Raw genomic sequence first — 20,303 nt, 5'->3', positions numbered from 1 at the left:
TCTACGTATGAATGTTTATAGTAGCTTTATTCATAATATCCAAAGTTAAGAATCAACTAATATATTTTTCAGTAGGTAAATGGATAAATAAACAGTCTTACATCTAGGTAATGGAATATTTTTCAACGCTATAAAGAAATGAGCCATGAAAAGACATGGAGGAAACTTAAATGCATATTACTAAATGAAAGAAGCCAGTCTGAAAAGGCTACTAGCTATATTATTACAGCAATGTGATATTCTTGAAAAGGAAAAACTCTGGAGACAGTAAAAAGATCGGTGGTTGCTAGGGGTAGGGGGAAAGGGTGGGATGAATCAGCAGAGCACAGAGGAGTTTTAGAACAGTGAAACTACTATATATGTCATTATGCATTTTTTTAAAAACCCATAAAATGTGCACCACCGAGAGTGTACCTTGATGTAAACTGTGGGCTTTGGGTGATAATGATATATAAATGTATGTTCATCAGTAGTAACATGTACTACTCTGGTGGGGGATGTTGATAATGGGGGAAGCTATGCATGTGTGGGTACAGGGCATATATGTGAAATCTCTGTACCTTCTGATTAACTTTTCTGTAAACCTAAAACTGTTCTAAAAAATAAAATCTTTTAAAAAATATCCAGAAAGGTAAAATTTAAGGTGAAAATTGTTAATTTGAAGATGTCAACAATGTGAAGTTCGTGGAGAATTGTGTTATAAGCAGAGGGAACAAGTGTGAAGCCTAGAAACCTTAATGGTCTATATAGTTAAATACAGAAAGAAATCCAGTGTGACAAGAGCATGGTAGGCAATTTTGGTACCACATGAGGGCAGATAAATAGTCAGCAGCCAGATCATTAAAGGCTTTATAATCTAGAGCAGAGGAAAAGTTTATGCTAAATGTGACTTTGATACACTAGAAAGTTTAGAGTAATGGAGAAACATCATGATTTTTGTGTTGAGAATGGTTTGTGGCAAAGTGGTGAGAAATGATGTAGGGGGCTTCCCCTGCATTTAGGTAGGGTTTTGGCGGGGGGTTTCCAATTGAGATATAATAGCTAGTTGGACTTCTAGTGTGGAAATGGTAGAAATGCAGTGAAGTAAACCAATTCAGTTATCTTGGAGGTAGTCAGGAAGGACTTACTGACTGATAAGCAGGGTAAAGAAAAAAGAGTAATTATGCATGACCCATCAATTTTGGATTGAGTCATCAGGTTAGATGTCACTGTCATTTACTGAGCTGGTGAAACTTTGGAGAACCACAGGTTTTGGTGGAGGGATATCAAGAGTTCTATTTGGGACATGTTAATTTTGAGGTGCCTGGAAGACAGTCATGTAGATGCTTTAATTTACTATTTGGATATATGAATTTGGAGTTGAGTGGAGAAATCAATACTACGTTTAAATGTGGGATTCAACAGCATAAGACTGTTGTATAAATCCATGGGAATGGATGGAATAACTCAAGGAAATATAGATAGAAAAGAGAATAGGGACCAGGATAAAAAGATACTGCTGTTGGATTTGGCTACATGGAGGTTCCTGGTGACCTTGGTACATTTCAGTAGAATGGTAAAGGCAGACACTCAGTTGTTCTTTCACTGTGCATTAAATTTGAATCTAAAATTTGGCTTTTGAATACTATGTTAGAAAATGATCTTAAAAGCATTTTTAGAGGTAAGAGGGGGATTTAAAATGATTTCCTAAACTAACACAACATTGTTGTGTTATCAACTATACTCCAATAAAAAATGAAAAAAATAAACGATTTCCTAAATTCCCAGAGTGATGCTAACATTTTCAGAAAAGGTTGAATACCTAAACATAGAATTTTACTCTAAGCAGAGGGAGAATGAGGAGTTCCCTGGAAGGGGGAGAGGAGAACAGTGGGGCAGGATTTGATTCTCTTTGTCATTGCAGCTGATCCAGATCAGCAAGGTAGGACCATCTGGAAGACCATGAATTACAATAGCCATTAATCCTTGAGCAGTTGATGTAGGGGGACAGGGGCCAATATTTAAAGAACAGGCAAAACTGTTATAGTTCACTATTAATAGAAAGTTAGCTCTTGAGGGCATATGGAATGGGAAACCCTTCCTTTAATATCAAGGAGAAGCTTTAACTTGGATCTAGAGTTTATACTGCAAAGAATAAAGGGGAGAGAAAATCACTTAGTGAGTTCTGCGACGATGCTGAGTTTATCTGAGAGAGAATGTTTTAAATCAGAAAATATTTAATTGGCACTAATTGGCAGGTCCAAGATTTTACCTTTTGCTTTATATTGCTTTTTATTTTTCTTCACATTTATAAGATTCATGGGTCACAAGAGAGTTTAATATAGTTATAAAGATACAAAGTTAATTGTTTCCACATCAAAATAATATCCTATAGGTATTTTCACTCTGCTAGATTCTGTTGAATTCTGGTTAATTTGGTTTTATATATGTATTTATCAGATTATCAAGAATCAATATGTCTCATTTAAATTTACTCACATTTGTAATTTGGACAATTTTGATTTTCATCCTTCCTTAAATGGGGAGAAGTTGGCCACCATTTTCTGTTAAAACAATCAAACGAAACTTTTGATAAGTAATTGTTAAAATTATTAAAGTTCTATATCATAAGCCAGTCTCTTCTCCCTCACCTTAAATAATTCTACTTCCCTTAACCTTTTCATTGACACTTTTAAAATCTTCATTCATGTGGTGTTCCCTCCATATTCTTAAATATTTCTTATTATAAAAAAGTCCAAACTTGCTGAAAGTCTAGTAAAAATCTAGTGAGCAGCTTACAGAGATTTTATAAGAATGGTAAATTTCAATTCAAACCTTTAAGTCAGTTTAATTGTTTTTTAATCTTATTTGACTTAAAAGAAAACAAAACTAACTTACCAAGTATGTTTATCTTGTCTTGGAAGCAGAGTATTCAAAATCCATCAACCTGTTGTGGCTGTTTATACTTCAGAGATAGTACAGGCTCACAAAAAAGCAGTAATTTTTTTCCTTTTTTCTTTTTTCTTTTTCTTTTGAGGAATGCTACCTTTAATTTGTATTTGTACTTATTTGAAAGTAGACTTTATGAAATTTGTTTGACTTCCTCTCATGACTCCTATGGTTCTTTATTTAAATCTGTGGGTGCAATTTCAGGTTGTTTAAATCTATGGATTCAATATCTGCATCCTTGAATTTTTTTGACGCCTTTGTTGATTTTTTTTCTTCTTTGTATCCACAGATTCAACATCATTAACTTCTGCATATTCTTTTTGAATCTTTTTAGGGATCTTTCATTGAATTCTTCATATCCCCAAATTTAGCATAAGTATCCTCCAAGTCCTTTTAACGTCTTCCTTATATTTTTAATGAAGGTTTTCTGAGCCCATCTTTGTGTTCTTCTTTCCCCCACTTAAAAAATTATTTCATTAATTCTTTGAATCCCCCTTTTCATATATTCAGTTTCAGACTACTAAAATTGTTCCATCAAATACTCTTTTGAATTATCATCCAAGACCTACTTGCCCTTCTTGGCATCTTTCTTTGCATCCTTCTTGGCATCTTTCTTTGACTCAGCAGATTCTGTGTCAGTTTCTTTCTTGGCATCTTTCTTTTCTTTCTTGGTATTTTTCTTTTCTTTCTTGGCAGCATCTTTTGACTCACTATCTGCCTCACCGGGCTTCTTTTCATCTTTCTTATCCTTTTTACTCTCCTTCTTCTTTGAATCTTTCTTGTCCTTTGATTCATCTCCTTTCTCACCAGGTTTCTTTGAATCCTTGTTCCCTTTCTTATCCTTCTTTCCATCTTTCTTTTCACCTTCTGATTCTGTAATGGACTCCTTGCTCTTCTTTGAACCTTTCTTATCTTTTTTGGAATCTTTCTTTGCATCTCCTTTTTCACCTTCTGATTCTGTAGCAGACTCCCTGCCCTTCTTTGAACCTTTATCTTTTTTGGAATCTTTCTTTGCATCTCCTTTTTCACCTTCTGATTCTGTAGCAGACTCCCTGCCCTTCTGTGAACCTTTCTTATCTTTTTTAGAATCTTTCTTTGCATCTCCTTTTTCACCTTCTGATTCTATAATGGACACCTTGCCCTTCTTTGAACCTTTCTTATCTTTTTTTGAATCTTTCTTTGCATCTCCCTTTTCACCTTCTGTTTCTGTATCAGACTCCTTGCCCTTCTTTGACCCTTTCTTATTTTTTTTAGAGTCTTTCTTTGCATCTCCTTTTTCACCTTCTGATTCTGTAGCTGAGTCTTTGTCCTTCTTTGAACCTTCCTTGTATTTTTTAGAACCTTTTTTTGCACCTGCTTTTTCATCTTCAGATTCTGTAACTGACTCCTTGCCCTTCTTTGAACCTTTTTTCTCTATTTTGACATCTTTCTTTGCATCTGCTTTCTCTTCTTTAGTTCCTGGTTCTTTCTTTGAACCTTTCCTAAGTTTTTCCTCTGAAACTGTGGACTCTGCTTCTGAATCTGATTTGTCCTTCTTGTCTTCCTTACTTTTCTTAATTATTGATGGAGATAAAGGTTTTGCTACATCTTTAGCATCCTCCCTGGAGTGTTGAGCTGGTTTCTGTGGAGGCTGCCTCCTAGCAGCTAAATAAACAGATGGTCTCTCAGAAATTCTCATTAAAGAACGGTGCATCCATAATGGTGGTTTGTGACCTCCCCTTAATTTGTCTTCATCATATCTCTGAAATATTGGTTAGAATAATAATGAACAACTTGTGTGTGAGGTACACAGCCTTTATTACCAGATATTAAATACACTTAACTTCAACCATGAAAAGATTTTATATTTTGATAAATAGTGGGTAAATGGTAGATTGCATAGTTTATTATGTTTTTTCAACTTTGTTCCTTTTTTGTACTAAAGGACAGCCATGCCTCATTTAAGGCCTGATTATAATTTAGAGGATCTTCATAATTCCCTCAAGATTTTATGTTAAAATTCTCACAGAACTCCACTGACTAATGACAAATCAGAACCTCTCTTCACAATCATGAGAAATTTAGGTTTTGTTTGTGTTTTTGTTTTTGTTTTTTTACTCTGTGTTCTTGAGATTTCTTGGAATGTCTTCCCCACCTTCCATTTCTGTGCTAACTCAGAAACTAATTATTCTCTAACATCTAAGAGTTTCATGTTCAGGCATATCCTGGTCTCTATTGTCACATTCAAAGTCTCTGGAATTTAGAATGCTACCTGTGGTTAAAAGTAAAAGCCTAATACTCCTCTGCCTGACAAGATATAATTTGAGTTATATATAGTTATATCAGATAAGAAACTGCAATAATGAAAGCTATAACGTTCAGTGGACGTTAGTTTGAGCAGAATGGTACATTCTGTTTTCAACTCCTAATCAAATATTTTTAAAAGCTTAATTGCAAAAATAGCAAATTTTGGAAAGAATGTTAATGGCTGGAAAAATAAATTTAATAAAGAAAGAAAGGAAAATTTAAAAAAGATGAGAAAACCTAGAAGAAACCTAGGTTACTACTGATTAAATACATTCCCTAAAATAAACAAGAGTTGATGATATGTTATTTTGTGAAAACTTTTCTTGGAACATTTTCATTTCCTTGATGATTCCAGAAACATTGGGAAATATTAATCTTCTAATATTCAAAATCTGGAATTCTATATTATAGGAAATGAGAAAGCATTGAAACTTCCTTAGTGTATAATGTAACTCCATGATTCTCATGAGGGGGTTTCTCCAACTGGGGAATATTTTCTGAATGCTCATACTAACTGTAGCATTAGGATCTCCAGATTTCTGTGCTTCTTGGATACATATTTTCTATAATGTGGGATTGCTGAGCAAATATTTAATATGAAATAAGGGAATAATTTGTATACACTGAAATGCAAATTAAATATATCTACTTTCTCCAAGTAGTAGAATTGAGTTACCTTTAACTGTGCTGTACAATTTAAAAGCCACATGTGAACTGAATCAAATTGAATGTAAAATTCAACTGCTCAGTTGCACTAGCCTCATTTCAAGTGTTCAGTAGCCATATTGGAATTGGAATGCAAAGATATAAAATACTTTCATCATCACAGAAATCCCATTGGTCAATGATGATCTGTAACATATATAGCTATACATGATTTCACAAGATTATTACCAGTAAAATTATGTGATCTTTTCAATACTCACAGGAACTGTTTTGTCTTGTAGTTGGGAAGGTTTTGATCTCCTTCTTTTTCCTGGCCGTGGTGGTTTGGGAAATACCAGGGCAAAATGTTGCTGATTCCATGATTTTTTACTTAATTCACTGACTAAAATAAGAAAACATTAAGCATACACTTCAGAATAAATAGAATTTTATCTAAAATGGCAGTAAGTTTCTCTTGCCCATTCTTTCCCATTGCCCAAGTACTGTCAAGAGGTTAATAATTTGTAAATAAATTTGGTTTGGTTTAGAAAAAATTAAAAAATAAATAAAATGGCAGTAAGTAATCATAAGTAAATTAATAAATAAATGATTCAAATTATGGCTTCATGTATTTGGTAATGTTTGAAATTCTGTACTATTAATATGAGAAAATAAAATTTGATTTTTTAAAATTTTGACTAGTTTTATAGTTAATTATATAGTCATTGTGAAACTAATATAGTCTGTAATGTAAATGGAAAAAAAACAGTTTTACTGTTTCCTTTTAATCTTTCTATCTCTTCCAGTCTAGATTTTTGCTTTATACTCATTTGGTTAGAATACAATTCTACTGAGAACAGAAAATATGGTAGCTACTTCTGTAGCTCCCAGAGTACTTAGCACAGTTCCTATTTAAAATATTCAGTAAATATATGACTGAATATAAAGGCTAACACTTAAGATTCCCTTAGTTAGTAACCATATTCTAAGCTACAAGAGTAAATGTCATACACCCAAGAACTGCATTGTCATCGGTGGCATACTAATGAAGAAAATCGATAAATAAAGAGTACCTACAGAATTGTGATTGTGAGGGTCGAGTTACATGGAAACTATAATATAAATGGTTAAAAATATTTAGGTTACCAATAAGACCTGTGAGAGAGATATCCTCACTCTATTTAAGTATGCACAAAAATGCTGTATATAAGAGAAAATAGACTTGTCCTGTGAGTCTCCTAAACATAGAATCAGGATCAATGAGAAAATATGCAGAATGAAAGATAGATTTAAGTTTAATATATGAGAGAAAATTGATTACTTGATATAAGAAGTCCTTCACCATCAGATTGACTGGCCTTGTCAAGTAATGAATTTTTTTGCCAATTATATGTCCGATATAGAATATCAGCAATGTAGCAGAAGACATTCCTGACACAGGTAAGAAGTTATTTATCCATTTTTTTACACTGCCTTTCAACTGTAAGATTATCTAACTGTTTGAGTTCTAACATGTAAATATGTCCACCTTTATGTTGCTGAACATATTCACTTAATCTTCTGTGGATATTAAGACAAAATATCTTTAGAAGGTATTCAATGAGCCCATGAGAAAGGTGCTTAGGAAAATTAAAAGCTGATTTTTAATAATACTCCATGACAGCTGTTGTTTATCACTTATCCCTAAAATTAATCATACCTGTTTAAAAAAATTGAACTTTCTTACCTGGGATGTAATTATCATATGTCCCAAAGTTTATTTTTTGGCTATTAAAATAAGAGGGGAAAGTTTTAATTAATTTATACAAAATCACTCCATTTAATGATCATTATTGTACATAAACACTTGCCACGACCAACTAGAGAAATATTTTACATTCTTAGATCTCTATTATTATGTAAGATTACTTCATCCTAGAAAAATAGAAATGAGCAAATATGTGTTTTTAACACAAACTTCAACATAACTAAAACAAAATGGATAAAAACATTAAAAAAAAAACCTCACCAAAATGCATATCTGAAATATGGACATTTATGGGCTTTTTAATGTGACACCATGATTGAATTTTTCCCCACTTTATGCTCCAAATTCTCTTAAAATTGAACTATAAGACATTGTAAGAATTATAAGACATCATCTTAAAAACACTATGCCTAGGTGAAATCAGATCCTCAAAATAATCTCAGAATTTAACCAAATCCAAATCACTCAATGGCATGCATGTCTGTCTGTGAATGTGTGCATGTGTGTGTGTGTGTGTTTGTTAGTGTATACCACAAGCATTGATATGGATTTTGACTTTTTTTCTTCTCTAGGAAAATATGAGAAATAAAACTATGTTGCAAAGTAGTTTCAATTTACAAATTTCCATTTGTCTTAGTACTATATGAGCATGTTTATTCTCACAAAGGGGAGTTTTATATCTAATTCTTATTTATTTGTAATGGAGGCACATATTAAGATCTGTTAAAGAAATATTATTATACATCATCCCATTATATTACAGAAATAATGTCATTGTTGATCATGAATGAGTTTGGGGCTTACACACACACGCATACACACACACATAAAAACACACATGCTCATACAGTGTTTTCCTTATTTTAACATTACATAAATATTAAGAATAAAGTGCAGTACAGAAGTATCTTGGTACCTTCATTAAAATTTTTGTTCCCATTAAAAACCTGGCACATTTTTGCCACCCTACAAAAATTTGAATGAATTAATTGAATAAAATTCAGGATGTGTTGACTAATAAGTTACCTGGTCTAGTGATTTCTTAACTGAGGGCGTGCATTAAAATTACTCACCCTACTATATCTCTAGGTTTAAACCTAGCCAATCTATATTTATACACTGCTGAAGAAATTTTGATTTTCAACCATGGTTATGAACTTCTCTTTTCTAAATGCTCTGAAAGAGGAACTATGTCATGAAACAATATTATTAAATTTGAGATTTAAAAAGTGGTACATAGGCATGGTCCATTAATTTCTGTGTAATCTCTGAGGAATATTCTTTGATCATAAAGCAATTGAATTAAAAATCAATAACAAAATTACAGTTGACCCTTGAATAGCAAGGGTTTGAACTTCATGGGCCCACTTATATGTGGATATTTTTCAATAATACAACCATACTGCAAGATCTGTGGTTGGTTGAATCTCTGAATGTAATACCACAGATTTGGAGGGCCAACTATTAAGTTCTGTGTGGATTTTTGACTTTGTGGGGATTGGCTCCCCTAGAGCCCATGTTATTCATGGGTCAACAGTATATTGAAAGTACATAAACATTTGAAACATAAACACCTCCTTCTACATAACCAGCGGTCAAACAATTTACAATGCACACTTATGAAAAAGAAGCAAATGGACAATAATTTATAACAAAAATTGTGGAATACTGCAGACAGTACATAGAGAGAACTTTATAGCTTTAATGCATTTTATTAGAAAAAAGTTTAAAATCAGTGTTGTAAATTATTGCTTTAAAATTAGGAAAATATCAAACTAAAGTCAAAGTTAAAGGGAGAAAATAATAAAGCTTAAGCAAGAAAAATCAGTGAAAGAGAAACAAAATTAGAGCAAATATAACCCCACTTTTATCAGTGGAAAGATCACCCAGACAGAAAATCAATAAGGCAACACAGGCCTTAAGTGACACATTAGACCAGATGCACTTAATTGATATTTTTAGAGCATTCCATCCAAAAGCAGCAGAATACACATTCTTTTCAAATGCCTGTGGAACATTCTCCGGGATTGATCTCATGCAGGGCCCCAAAGTGAGCCTCAGTAAATTTAAGAAAATTGAAAACATATCAAGCATCTTTTCCAACCACAAGGCTATGAGATTAGAAGTCAACTACAAGAAAAAAAAAAAAAACTGTAAAAAAACATAGATATGTGGAGGCTAAACAATGTGGATCACTGAAGAAATGAAAGAGGAAGTAAAAAAAATACCTAGAGACAAATGACAATGACAGCATGATGACCCAAAACCTATGGGACACAGCAAAAGAAGTTCTAAGAGGGAAGTTGATAGCAATGCAATGTTACCTCAGGAAACAAGAAAAATCTCAAACAATCTAACCTTACACCTAAAGCAACTAGAGAAAGAAGAACAAACAAAACCCAAAATTAGTAGAAGGAAAGAAATCATAAAGATCAGAGCAGAAATAAATGAAATAGAGATGAAGAAGGCAATAGAAAAGATCAATGAAACTAAAAGCTGGTTCTTTGAGAAGATAAACAAAATTGATAAACCTTTAGTGAAACTCATCCAGAAAAAAAGGAAGAGGGGTCAAATCAATAAAATTAGAAATGAAAAATAGGAAGTTACAACTGACAGCACAGAAATACAAAGTATCGTAAGAGATTACTACAGCCACTACATTCCAATAAAATGGAAGACCTAGAAGAAATTGACACATTCTTAGAAAGGTACAGTCTCCCAAGACTAAACTAGGAATAAATAGAAAATATGAACAGACTGATCACAAGTATTGAAATTGAAACTGTGATTAAAAAACTCTCAACAAAGTACAGGACCAGATGGCTTCACAGGCAAGTCTATCAGATATTTAGAGAAGAGCTAAAACCTATCCTTCTCAACTCTTCCAAAAAGATGCAGAAGGAGGAACACTATCAAACTCATTCTATGAGGCCACCATCGCCCTGATACCAAAACCAGACAAAGATACCACAAAAAAAAAAAAAGAAAATTACAGGCCATATACTGGTGAACATAGACGCAAAAATCCTCAACAAAATACTAGCAAACAGAATCCAACAATGCACTAAAAGGATCATACACCACTACCAACTGGGATTTATCCCAAGGATACAAGGATTTTTCAGTATCCTCAAGTAAATCAGTGTGATACACTACATTAACAAATTGGAGAATAAAAACCATATGATCATCTCAATAGATGCAGAAAAAGCTTTTGACAAAATTTAACACCCATTTATGATAAAAACTCTCCAGAAAGTGGGCAATGAGGGAACACACCTCAATATAATAAAGGCTATATGTTACAAACCTACAGCTAACATCATACTCAATGGTGAAAAGCTGAAAGCATCTACTCTAAGATTAGGAACAGGACAAGGATGTCCACTCTTACCATTTTTATTCAACATAGACTTGGAAGTCCTAGCCACAGCGATCAGAGGAAAAAAAAGAAATAAAAGGAATCCAAATTGGAAAAGAAGTAAAACTGTCTCTCTTTGCAGATGACATGGTACTTTACATAGAAAATCCTAAAGATGCTACCAGAAAACTACTAGAGCTCATCAATGAATTTGCTAAAGTTGCAGGATATAAAATTAATACACAGAAATCTGTTGCATATCTATACACTAACAATGAAATATTAGAAAGAGAAATTAAAGAAACAATCCCATGTACCATCACATCAAAAAGAATAAAATATCTAGGAATAAACCTACCTAAGGAGGCAAAAGAACTGCACTCTGAAAACTGTAAGCTGCTGCTGAAAGAAACTGAAGATGACACAAACAGATGGAAAGATGTTCCACGTTCTTGGACTGGAATAATCAATATTGTCAAAACAACTATATTGCTCAAGGCAATCTACAGATTCATTGCAATCCCTATAAAATTACCAGTGGCATTTTTCACAGAACTAGAACAAAAAATTTTTTAATTTGTATGGAGACACAAAAGACCCTGAATAGCTAAATCAATCTTTTTTTTTTTTTTTTTTTGGCCACACCACATGGCATGTGGGGTCTTAGTTCCCCCACCAGGGATCAAACCTGTGCCCCCTGCGTTGGAAGTGTGGATTCTTTTCTTAACCACTGGACCACCAAGGAAGTCCCAAAATCAATCTTGAGAAAGAAAAACATAGCTGTAGGAATCAGGGTCCCTGAGTTCAGACTATACTACTAACCTACGGTAATCAAAACAATATAGTACTGGTACAAAAACAGAAATATAGATCAATGTAACAGAATAGAAAGCCCAGAAATAAACCCACGCACCTATGGTCAATTACTCTATGACAAAGGAGGGCATGACTACACAGTGGAGAAAAGACAGTCTCTTCAATAAATCGTACTGGGAAAACTAGACAGCTACATGTAAAAGAATGAAATTAAAACATTCTCTAACACCGTACACAAGAACAAACTTGTGTAGACTAAAAACCTAAATGTAAGACTGGATACTGTAAAACTCTTAGAGGAAAACATAGGCAAAACACTCTTTGACATAAATTGTAGCAATATCTTTTTCAGTGCATCTCCTAGAGTAATGGAAATAAAATAAAAAGAATCAAATGGGACCTAATTAAACTCAAAAGCTTTTGCACAGTAAAGCAAACCATAAGCAAAAGGAAAAGACAACCCACAGAATGGGAGAAATATTTGCAAACATTGTGACCAACAAGGGATTAATCTCCAAAATTTACAGACAGCACATGCAGCTCAATATCAAAAAAAAGAAACAACCCAATCAAAGTGGGCAGAAGACCTAAATAGACATTTCACTGAAGAAGACATACAGATGGCCAAGAGGGGCGTGAAAATATGCTCAACATCACTAATCAGTAGAGAAATGCAAATCAAAACTACAATGGGATATCACCTCACACCAGTCAGAGTGGCCATCATCAAAAAGTCTACAAACAATAAATGCTGGATAGAGTGTGGAGAAAAGGGAACCCTCCTACAGTGTTGGTGGGAATATAAATTGGTATAGCCACTATGGAGAACAGTATGGAGGTTCCTGAAAAAACTAAAAATAGAGCTACCATATGATCCAGCAGTCCCACTCCTTGGCATATATCTGGAGAAAAGCATGGTTCAAAAGGATACATGCACCCCAGTGTTCCTTGCAGCACTGTTTATAATAGGCAAGACATGGAAGCAACCTAAATGTCCATTGACAGATGAATGGATAAAGAAGATGTGGTACACATATGCAGTGGAATATTACTCAGCCATTAAAAAGAATGAAATTATGCCATTTGCAGGAACATGGATGGACCTGGAGATTATCATACTAAGTGAAGTAAGTCAGACAGAAAAAGACAAATATCATATGATACCACTTACATGTGGAATCTAAAAAAAAAAAAAAAAAATGATACAAATGGACTTCTTTACAAAACAGAAACAGACACACAGACATAGTAAACAAACTTATGGTTACCAAAAAGGAAAGGTGAGGCATATGGATAAATTGGGAATTTGGAATTGACATATACACACTGCTATATTTAAAAGTAGATAACCATGAAGGACCTACTGTATAGCACAGGGAACCATGCTCAATATTCTGTAATAACCTAAATGGGATAAGAATTTGAAAAAGAATAGATATATGTATATGTATAACGGAATCACTTTGCTGTACACCTGAAATTAACACAACGTTGTAAATCAGCTATACTCCAATATAAAATAAAAAATTAAAAAAAACAAATTAGAGCAAATATAAAGATCCAAAATTTGTTTTTGAAAAGATTATTAAAATTTATTAACTTTTAGAAAAACTGATGAAGAAAAACAGAGAGAACACACAAATTACCAATATCAGGAGAGATGAAGGTTTTGTAATTATATAGATTTTAAAGGATAATGAGGAATATCAGTAATAATCTTATTATAATAAACTGAGCAACTCAAGTGAAATAGATGAGCTCCTTGTAAAACTCAGTTTATTTACCAATACTGACACAAGATGAAACAACAAAAATGTGAATAGCCCTATAATTATTAAATAAATTTAATTCACTATCAAAAACCTTCCCAGAAAAGAATGCACAGGCCCATGGAGTTTTACTGATAAATCCAATTAAAAACTTAAGGAAAAATACTAACAACTCTACACAAGTTTTTCAGAAATAAGAGGAAGCGGGAAGATATTTAAACTCATTTTTGAGATCAATATAAATAACCCTGTCACCAAAATGTCTCAAGGACATTACCAGAAATGTATATTATAGACTAATACCATGCATTAACATAAATGCAAAAATTCCTTAACAATTTATTAATCTTGCTGAACAATATATAAAAAGGCTAACATACCATGATCATTGAGGTTTACTCTCTGCAGTGTAAACTAGTTGGTTTAATATATATGAATTAATCATTGTAATCACTCCAAATAACATATAAGAAAATTCATCTGATTATCTCAAGATATGCAGAAGAAGTTTTGAAAAAGAGTAACATTCATTCATAATTTAAAAACTCTGAGAACACTAGGAATCGAAGGCATCTTCCTCAAATAGATTAAATGAGTCCTGATAATAGTTACTATTAAAATCAAATTAATTAATGGTGGAATATTGACTGTCTTTCCTCTATAAACTATAAACAAGGCATGGATGCTCACTTCATTCAGCATTGTAATCCAGATGCTGTTTTGTTCCATAAGGCAATAAAAACATTAAAATGGAAAGGAAGAAGTAAAATTGGACTTTATTCACAGAGGGCATTGTTTAGTAAGTAGAATATCCAATGACACCTAAAAAATAATTTAGAGCTATTTATTGAACATAATAAGATCATATGATACAAGGTCTAATTATATCAACTAATTATATTTCTATAACTAGAAAAGTTGGGCATATAAATTTAAGAAAACAATATAATAGTATAATTTGTAATAACAAACATTATTTTAAAATAATTTTATTGAAATATATGTGAGACCTGTATAAGAGAACTAAAAAAAAAAAAATTCCTCAGGGAAATTAAAGATGAAAAGGAAAATATATATATATACACACACACACACACACACACACACACACACACACACACATATATCTGATTAGAAGTAAAAGAACCCTTTAAACCCACTAGAAGAGCTAAAGTTAAGGATTAATGACACCAGTCATCAGCTACAATATAGAGCATCTGACATGTTCAGCATCAGTGGTGAAGGTACAAATGGTACAACCACCTTGGAATACCACTTGATTTGTTTTAATTTTTTTTTAAGTTTTTTTTTTGATGTGGACCATTTTTAAAGTCTTTATTGAATTTGTTACAACATTGCTTCTGTTTTATGCTTTGGTTTTTTGGCTGCAAGACATGTGGGATCTTAGCTCCCTGACCAGGGATTGAACCCACACCCCCTGCATTGGAAGGTGAAGTTTTAACCACTGGACCACCAGAGAAGTCCCTTGATTTTTTTAAAATAAAGTTAAACATACACATGTTCTATGTATGGTTCAGCATTTCCACTAGTAGCTTACCCAAGAGAAATCTCCAAAAAACTTGGGAAAAATGTTTATAGCAACTTTATTCATAATAACCCAAAGCTAAAGTAACCCATAATAATCCAAAACTAAAGTGATCAACAGGAGAATGGATAAACTAAGTATGGTATATTCATTCAATGGAATACTACTCAGCTATGTAAAGGAATGTATTACTGATGTATGCAACATGGAAACATGGATGAATCCAAAAAAAAATATTATACTGAAAGAAAAAAATCCAGAAACCCAAAAGCATATACGTTATGATTTAATTTGTGTTAATTTCAAGAATAGGCAAGATTTTCTATGGTAACTTAGCAGCCATTTGTGGGGGAGAGGCAGAATGGACTGACTGGAAACTGGCAAAATGTAACTTAATGGTGTGGTTGAAAATTCTTATGTTTCTTAAGGTTGGTTAGGTTAGAGTTAGTGACAATTCAATACATTTAGTATTATTTTTACTGAGAAGAATTTATAGGACCCCTAAAATAGCAATGATCCAAATACCATAGTTCTCACTCTCTATGTAAATTTACATGTCATAAGCAGTTAAATCAATTTAATTTTTTAGGACTAGAGAGAATTTTTCCATTCTTTCCCCTAAGTCTAGTTCTGCTGGTGACAGCATCTCTCCCCTTGTCTCTCTGGGACAGTCAAGAAATTTTCTAGACCAGGATGCATTCAGATTCAATTCTTGAAGTTTCTTATGAAAAAAACACGAACTCTCAGTGTATGTTTTATTGGTTTTTATTTGAAAACTATTTTTATGTTAATATAAATTTATTTCTATCCTTTTTAAAAAGTCCCTCAAAAGTGTGAAGATGGTCTAATTTAATTACTTACTCTAAAAAGAAGAAGAAACACAACAATTAAGTCAAACGGTTGTTATTTTGTGATATGCCTAGTTTTTGAATTAAGGTCTTGGAATACAAACACACACACACACACACACACACACACACACACATACACACACACACAATAACTAATACTTCATCTTAACTAAGATTAAATGGAACACAGAAGCCACAAATCTGCCTTCAGTTCAGGTCCACACATCTAAACATTTCAAAATCAGTCTCAGTGTCCGTCAGCTTTTTTATGTAAAGAAGATACACATTGTCAGCATTGTGGAATGTAGTATGTTCATGACTTAGAAAGGGAAGCTAGCTTTAGGTTTTCCTGAATAAAAAGTTGAGATCCCAAAGTAGGAGACATGGGAGACATGGAGAGTTCATTTTTTAAGAGAAGAATCTGTTTCTATATTGCCAATAGAAAAAGGTATTTTGTTAAAGGGGTAAACATTTAACCAACTTTGTGGGAGTTTTTTTTTTTTTTTAGTCTGAAAACTTTAAGCACAAAATACACCCACCTTTACCTTTTTCTTTAACAGTGTCCCTGTTTGGATATGATTTAAAAATGTATAATAAATTCAAAGGGTAAGGACTCTCAATAATGTGATATTGTCTCCAGTTTCATTTTGTTGATTTTTTTTTTATTGAAGTATAGTTGATGTACAATATTATGTAAGTTACAGGTGTACAATATAGTGATTCACAATTTTAAAGGTTATGCTCCATTTATATCTATTATAAAATATTGGCTATATTCTCTGTGTTGTACAATATATCCTTGTAGCTTAATTTATACATAATAGTTTGTACCTTTTAATCCCCTACCCCTTTATTGCCCTTCCCCACTTCCCTCTCTCCACTGGTAATCACAAGTTTGTTCTCTATATCTGTGAGTCTGTTTCTTTTTTGTTATATTCACTAGTTTGTTTTATTTTTTAGATTCTATATGTAAGTGATATCATACAGTGTCTCTCTTTCTCTGTGTGACTTATTTCACTTAACATAATACTCTTCAAGTCCATCTATGTTGTTGCAAATGGCACAATTTTATTCTTTTTTATGGCTGAGCAGTATTATATTTCATATATATATATCCCAATATATCCTGACAGCAGGCTCTGGATTTTGGGATTCTGTATCAGATGCACAGTAAATAAGGCCACAGAGGACTTCGCAGAAAGTTTTCCAGGGACAGACTGGGGCCTGAGTCATTGTATTGCTAGAGGGGCCTCGATGTAAAGGCAAAGGTCAAGAGCCACATGGTTATTTTCTTGCTGAGGGATGGCTCTATGTGTAGTATCCTGAGATTTCCTGTCTTTTTCTAACATTTTCTAGAGCAGTGTTTCTCAACCTGAGTGTATTTTGAATCTCCTCCCCCAGGGGATATTTTGCAATGTCTGAGATATTTTTGATTGTCACAGTTGCGTGCATGTGTGTGTGCATACGCATGTGTGCACACATACTTGCTGATACTGACATCTAGTACGTAGGGAACCACAAATGCTACTAAACATCTTATAATGCACAGGACCCCCATTCCTCCCTGCCCCCCACCCAGTCCTCAACTCCAATAAAGAGTTATCCCCCCTAAAATGTCAATAGTGCCAAGGTTAATAAATCCTGTTTTATATCAAGGTGAATCCCTAGGCCAAGATAGTAAGAGAGGACTTATTAATGCAGCACAAGGGAGAGAAAGATAAAATGTACAGTGGATATGAGATCTGGAAGCTAACGCTGGAAGTTTTTAAAGTTCAGATTTTTAGATACCTATCTGATGCCAAATCTTTGGGCAAACCTCTCACACTTCCCTCAGATGTCTTAGACCTATTCAGTATTAATAATGGAGGGATTGAGTTGACTGACACAACCTGAATTGAAGACAAAGGTAAGAAGAGGTGAAACTCTTGAGTTGGGTTGTTGCGGTTTGGATGAATAAAGGTATTAAAGAAGATTGAGTGGGCGGGGGGTGTACTGAGCTCAAAGAGGAGAATTTTATCAGGTACAAAGTTGGTAGTCATGGCACAGAAATGTAAGTCTAATATTAAGTTCCTATCATTGTTAGAAGAGTTCAGAGGAAAGACAAGCAGAAAATTATTTTCTGCATCTCAAATTCTCTGTTAAGAGAATGGGAAGTTGCCACTTGAGCCTAAGGAAATATGAAAATTTTATATTAAGGATTTTTATGTGGGCTTCATTGGCTAACAATGAGGCCATTTGATTATGAATTCAACCACACTTTTATTCTACAATAGCACAAGAGTTTGGGGATTACAGTAGAAAACAACATAAAGAAATAGTCATAAAACCAAAAATAGGTTTTTAACCATTATGGTGAAGTTCTTTGAAAGCTATACAATCCTCATGATAGTAGTAATGAAGTCAATATTTTATTGTGCTTAAACATTTTAAAGTAAGTACAATATGACGTTATTCTGTCATGGTGTATTGCCAAACAGAGATTACTGTGTAATAGTGAGCAAGTCACTCAACATCTAAAGTAATCAGGGCAAATACAGTCAAACATTTTACTAAAGATTGTCCTTTAAAGTAGTGATTGTATTATAATGAGGTAGGCACAGGGAAGCCTGTTTTATTTTCAAGATTTGTGTTTTATCTTTTCTTTAACAGTAGTGTCCAAAGAAAACCCAGTTACACTTTCCTTTACATTTCAGAGTTACATGCCTTTGCCTTTGTTCCATGTCTTCACAGTAAAAAGGTATACATAATTGAAAGATTTTATTTTCCTACCTCACTTTAACACAAGATAAATTAAGAATAAGGACACTATTATCATCAAACTTCCCATGTCTGCATAGTCTGCTTTTCATTGCAAAGTACTTTTGCATACTCAATATTTCTCAAGGGGATACAATTAGTGTTTAGTTATTCTTCTTTGTGTTGGGCTGCCCCACTTACTACCAAAGGTTTAACACCCTTGACCCATGCTCTCTAAAGTTCAGCAGCACTCCTTAGTCACTGTGACAAAAAAAATGTTCTTATAAATTTCCAAATGGCCTCTAAGGAGATGATAGTTATCTGAATATCAATCATGAATTCTTTCATTCTATATGATCCAAAATACAATATGATAAAAAAAATGAAGAATCACATGGAAAAAGAATTATCCATAGCCATGTATATATTTTACCCAAGTGAATGAATTAGTTAAGTCTTGGATCAGAACAACTTATGATATTGCTTGAGGACATAAGTGTCTGCTAAACACACACTCTCTTGTTTGTCGGTGACATAATAATAATAATATAACAAACATCTCTTTACATTAAAGAGAATAAATGTAAAGTTAACTAGAGCATTTCAGTTATTTTAAAACATAAAATTTGACAAGAGGACTTACAATCTTGGTACAGACATTTCCCCCACCTATGATTTGCCAGGGCTTAAGCACTGTGAGTTCAAATTAGTGATGTTGAGAGGTGACATCATAAAGAGGCCAAGAGCACTGAGAGTTAAAGGGGAAAACAAGAAGAGCTACTATTACTTGTGTTTTATGTTCTCTAATATTCAGTCTAATACTGGTGTTTACTTTCATTCATTATTACTGACTAAATACAACTGGTAGTTTCAAAATAACCAATTGATTTTACATCTTAATAAAAAGATTGTTTCAATTTTTCATATAGTTTTAATTTATTGATGAAAAGGATGAATCTAAACATTTATCTATTAAGCTTGGTTGTAATCCTAACTTCCCTGACATTCATGTATCTTTTGTTAAATCATGTGCATAACTTTACATTGCCTTTTCCCATTGTAACCTTATGGGTTACTCATAGATACAAGGTTTTAAAGAAGGCTAGGTGATTATTAAAATTACCAACTTACTGACAGAGCTGAGTTAGATAATTTTAATTCTACCTACCACTCCACCCCACTAATAGATGAATAAAAATACTACTAGAGTAATATTTGAAAATGTTGCCATTATTTAGCTCCTTTTGGGGAATTTCAACTGACATTTTTTCCCCTAAAGAGTAGTTTGTTTGTTTTTTTAAAATTTTATTGAAGTTTAGTTGATGTACAATGTTGTGTTAATTTCTGCTATACAATAAAGTGATTCAGTTATACATATGTATATCCTTTTTCACATTCTTTTCCATTATGCTTTATCACAAAATATTGAATATAGTTTCCTGTGCTATACAGTAGAACCTGGTTTTTTATCCATCCTGTATATAATAGCTTGAATCTGCTAATCCCAAACTCCCAATCCTTCCCTCCCCCATCCCCCTTGGCAACCACAAGTCTGCTCTCTATATCTGTGAGTCTGTTTCTGTTTCATAGATAAGTTAATTTGTGGCATATTTTAGAT

General features: G+C 33.1%; 1 protein-coding gene across 1 annotated transcript; it reads right to left on the bottom strand.

Moving 5' to 3' along the window:
• Positions 1–3,493: 3,493 nt before the first annotated feature.
• Positions 3,494–19,363, bottom strand: CYLC2 (cylicin 2). The gene is made up of 4 exons (XM_036856651.1): positions 19,329–19,363; positions 7,586–7,626; positions 6,141–6,262; positions 3,494–4,669 (listed from the first exon to the last, which is right to left on the bottom strand). The coding sequence occupies exons 1-4, from the start codon at positions 19,343–19,345 to the stop codon at positions 3,494–3,496; spliced, it is 1,356 nt and encodes a 451-aa protein (XP_036712546.1). The 5' UTR covers positions 19,346–19,363.
• Between the last annotated feature and the right edge of the window lie 940 nt (positions 19,364–20,303).

This window comes from Balaenoptera musculus, chromosome 6 (genome assembly GCF_009873245.2).
Source record: "Balaenoptera musculus isolate JJ_BM4_2016_0621 chromosome 6, mBalMus1.pri.v3, whole genome shotgun sequence".
NCBI classification, from domain to species: Eukaryota; Metazoa; Chordata; class Mammalia; order Artiodactyla; family Balaenopteridae; genus Balaenoptera; species Balaenoptera musculus.
The sequence above is the reverse complement of the archived record's forward strand: the minus strand, read 5'-3'. Positions and strand labels throughout refer to the sequence as shown.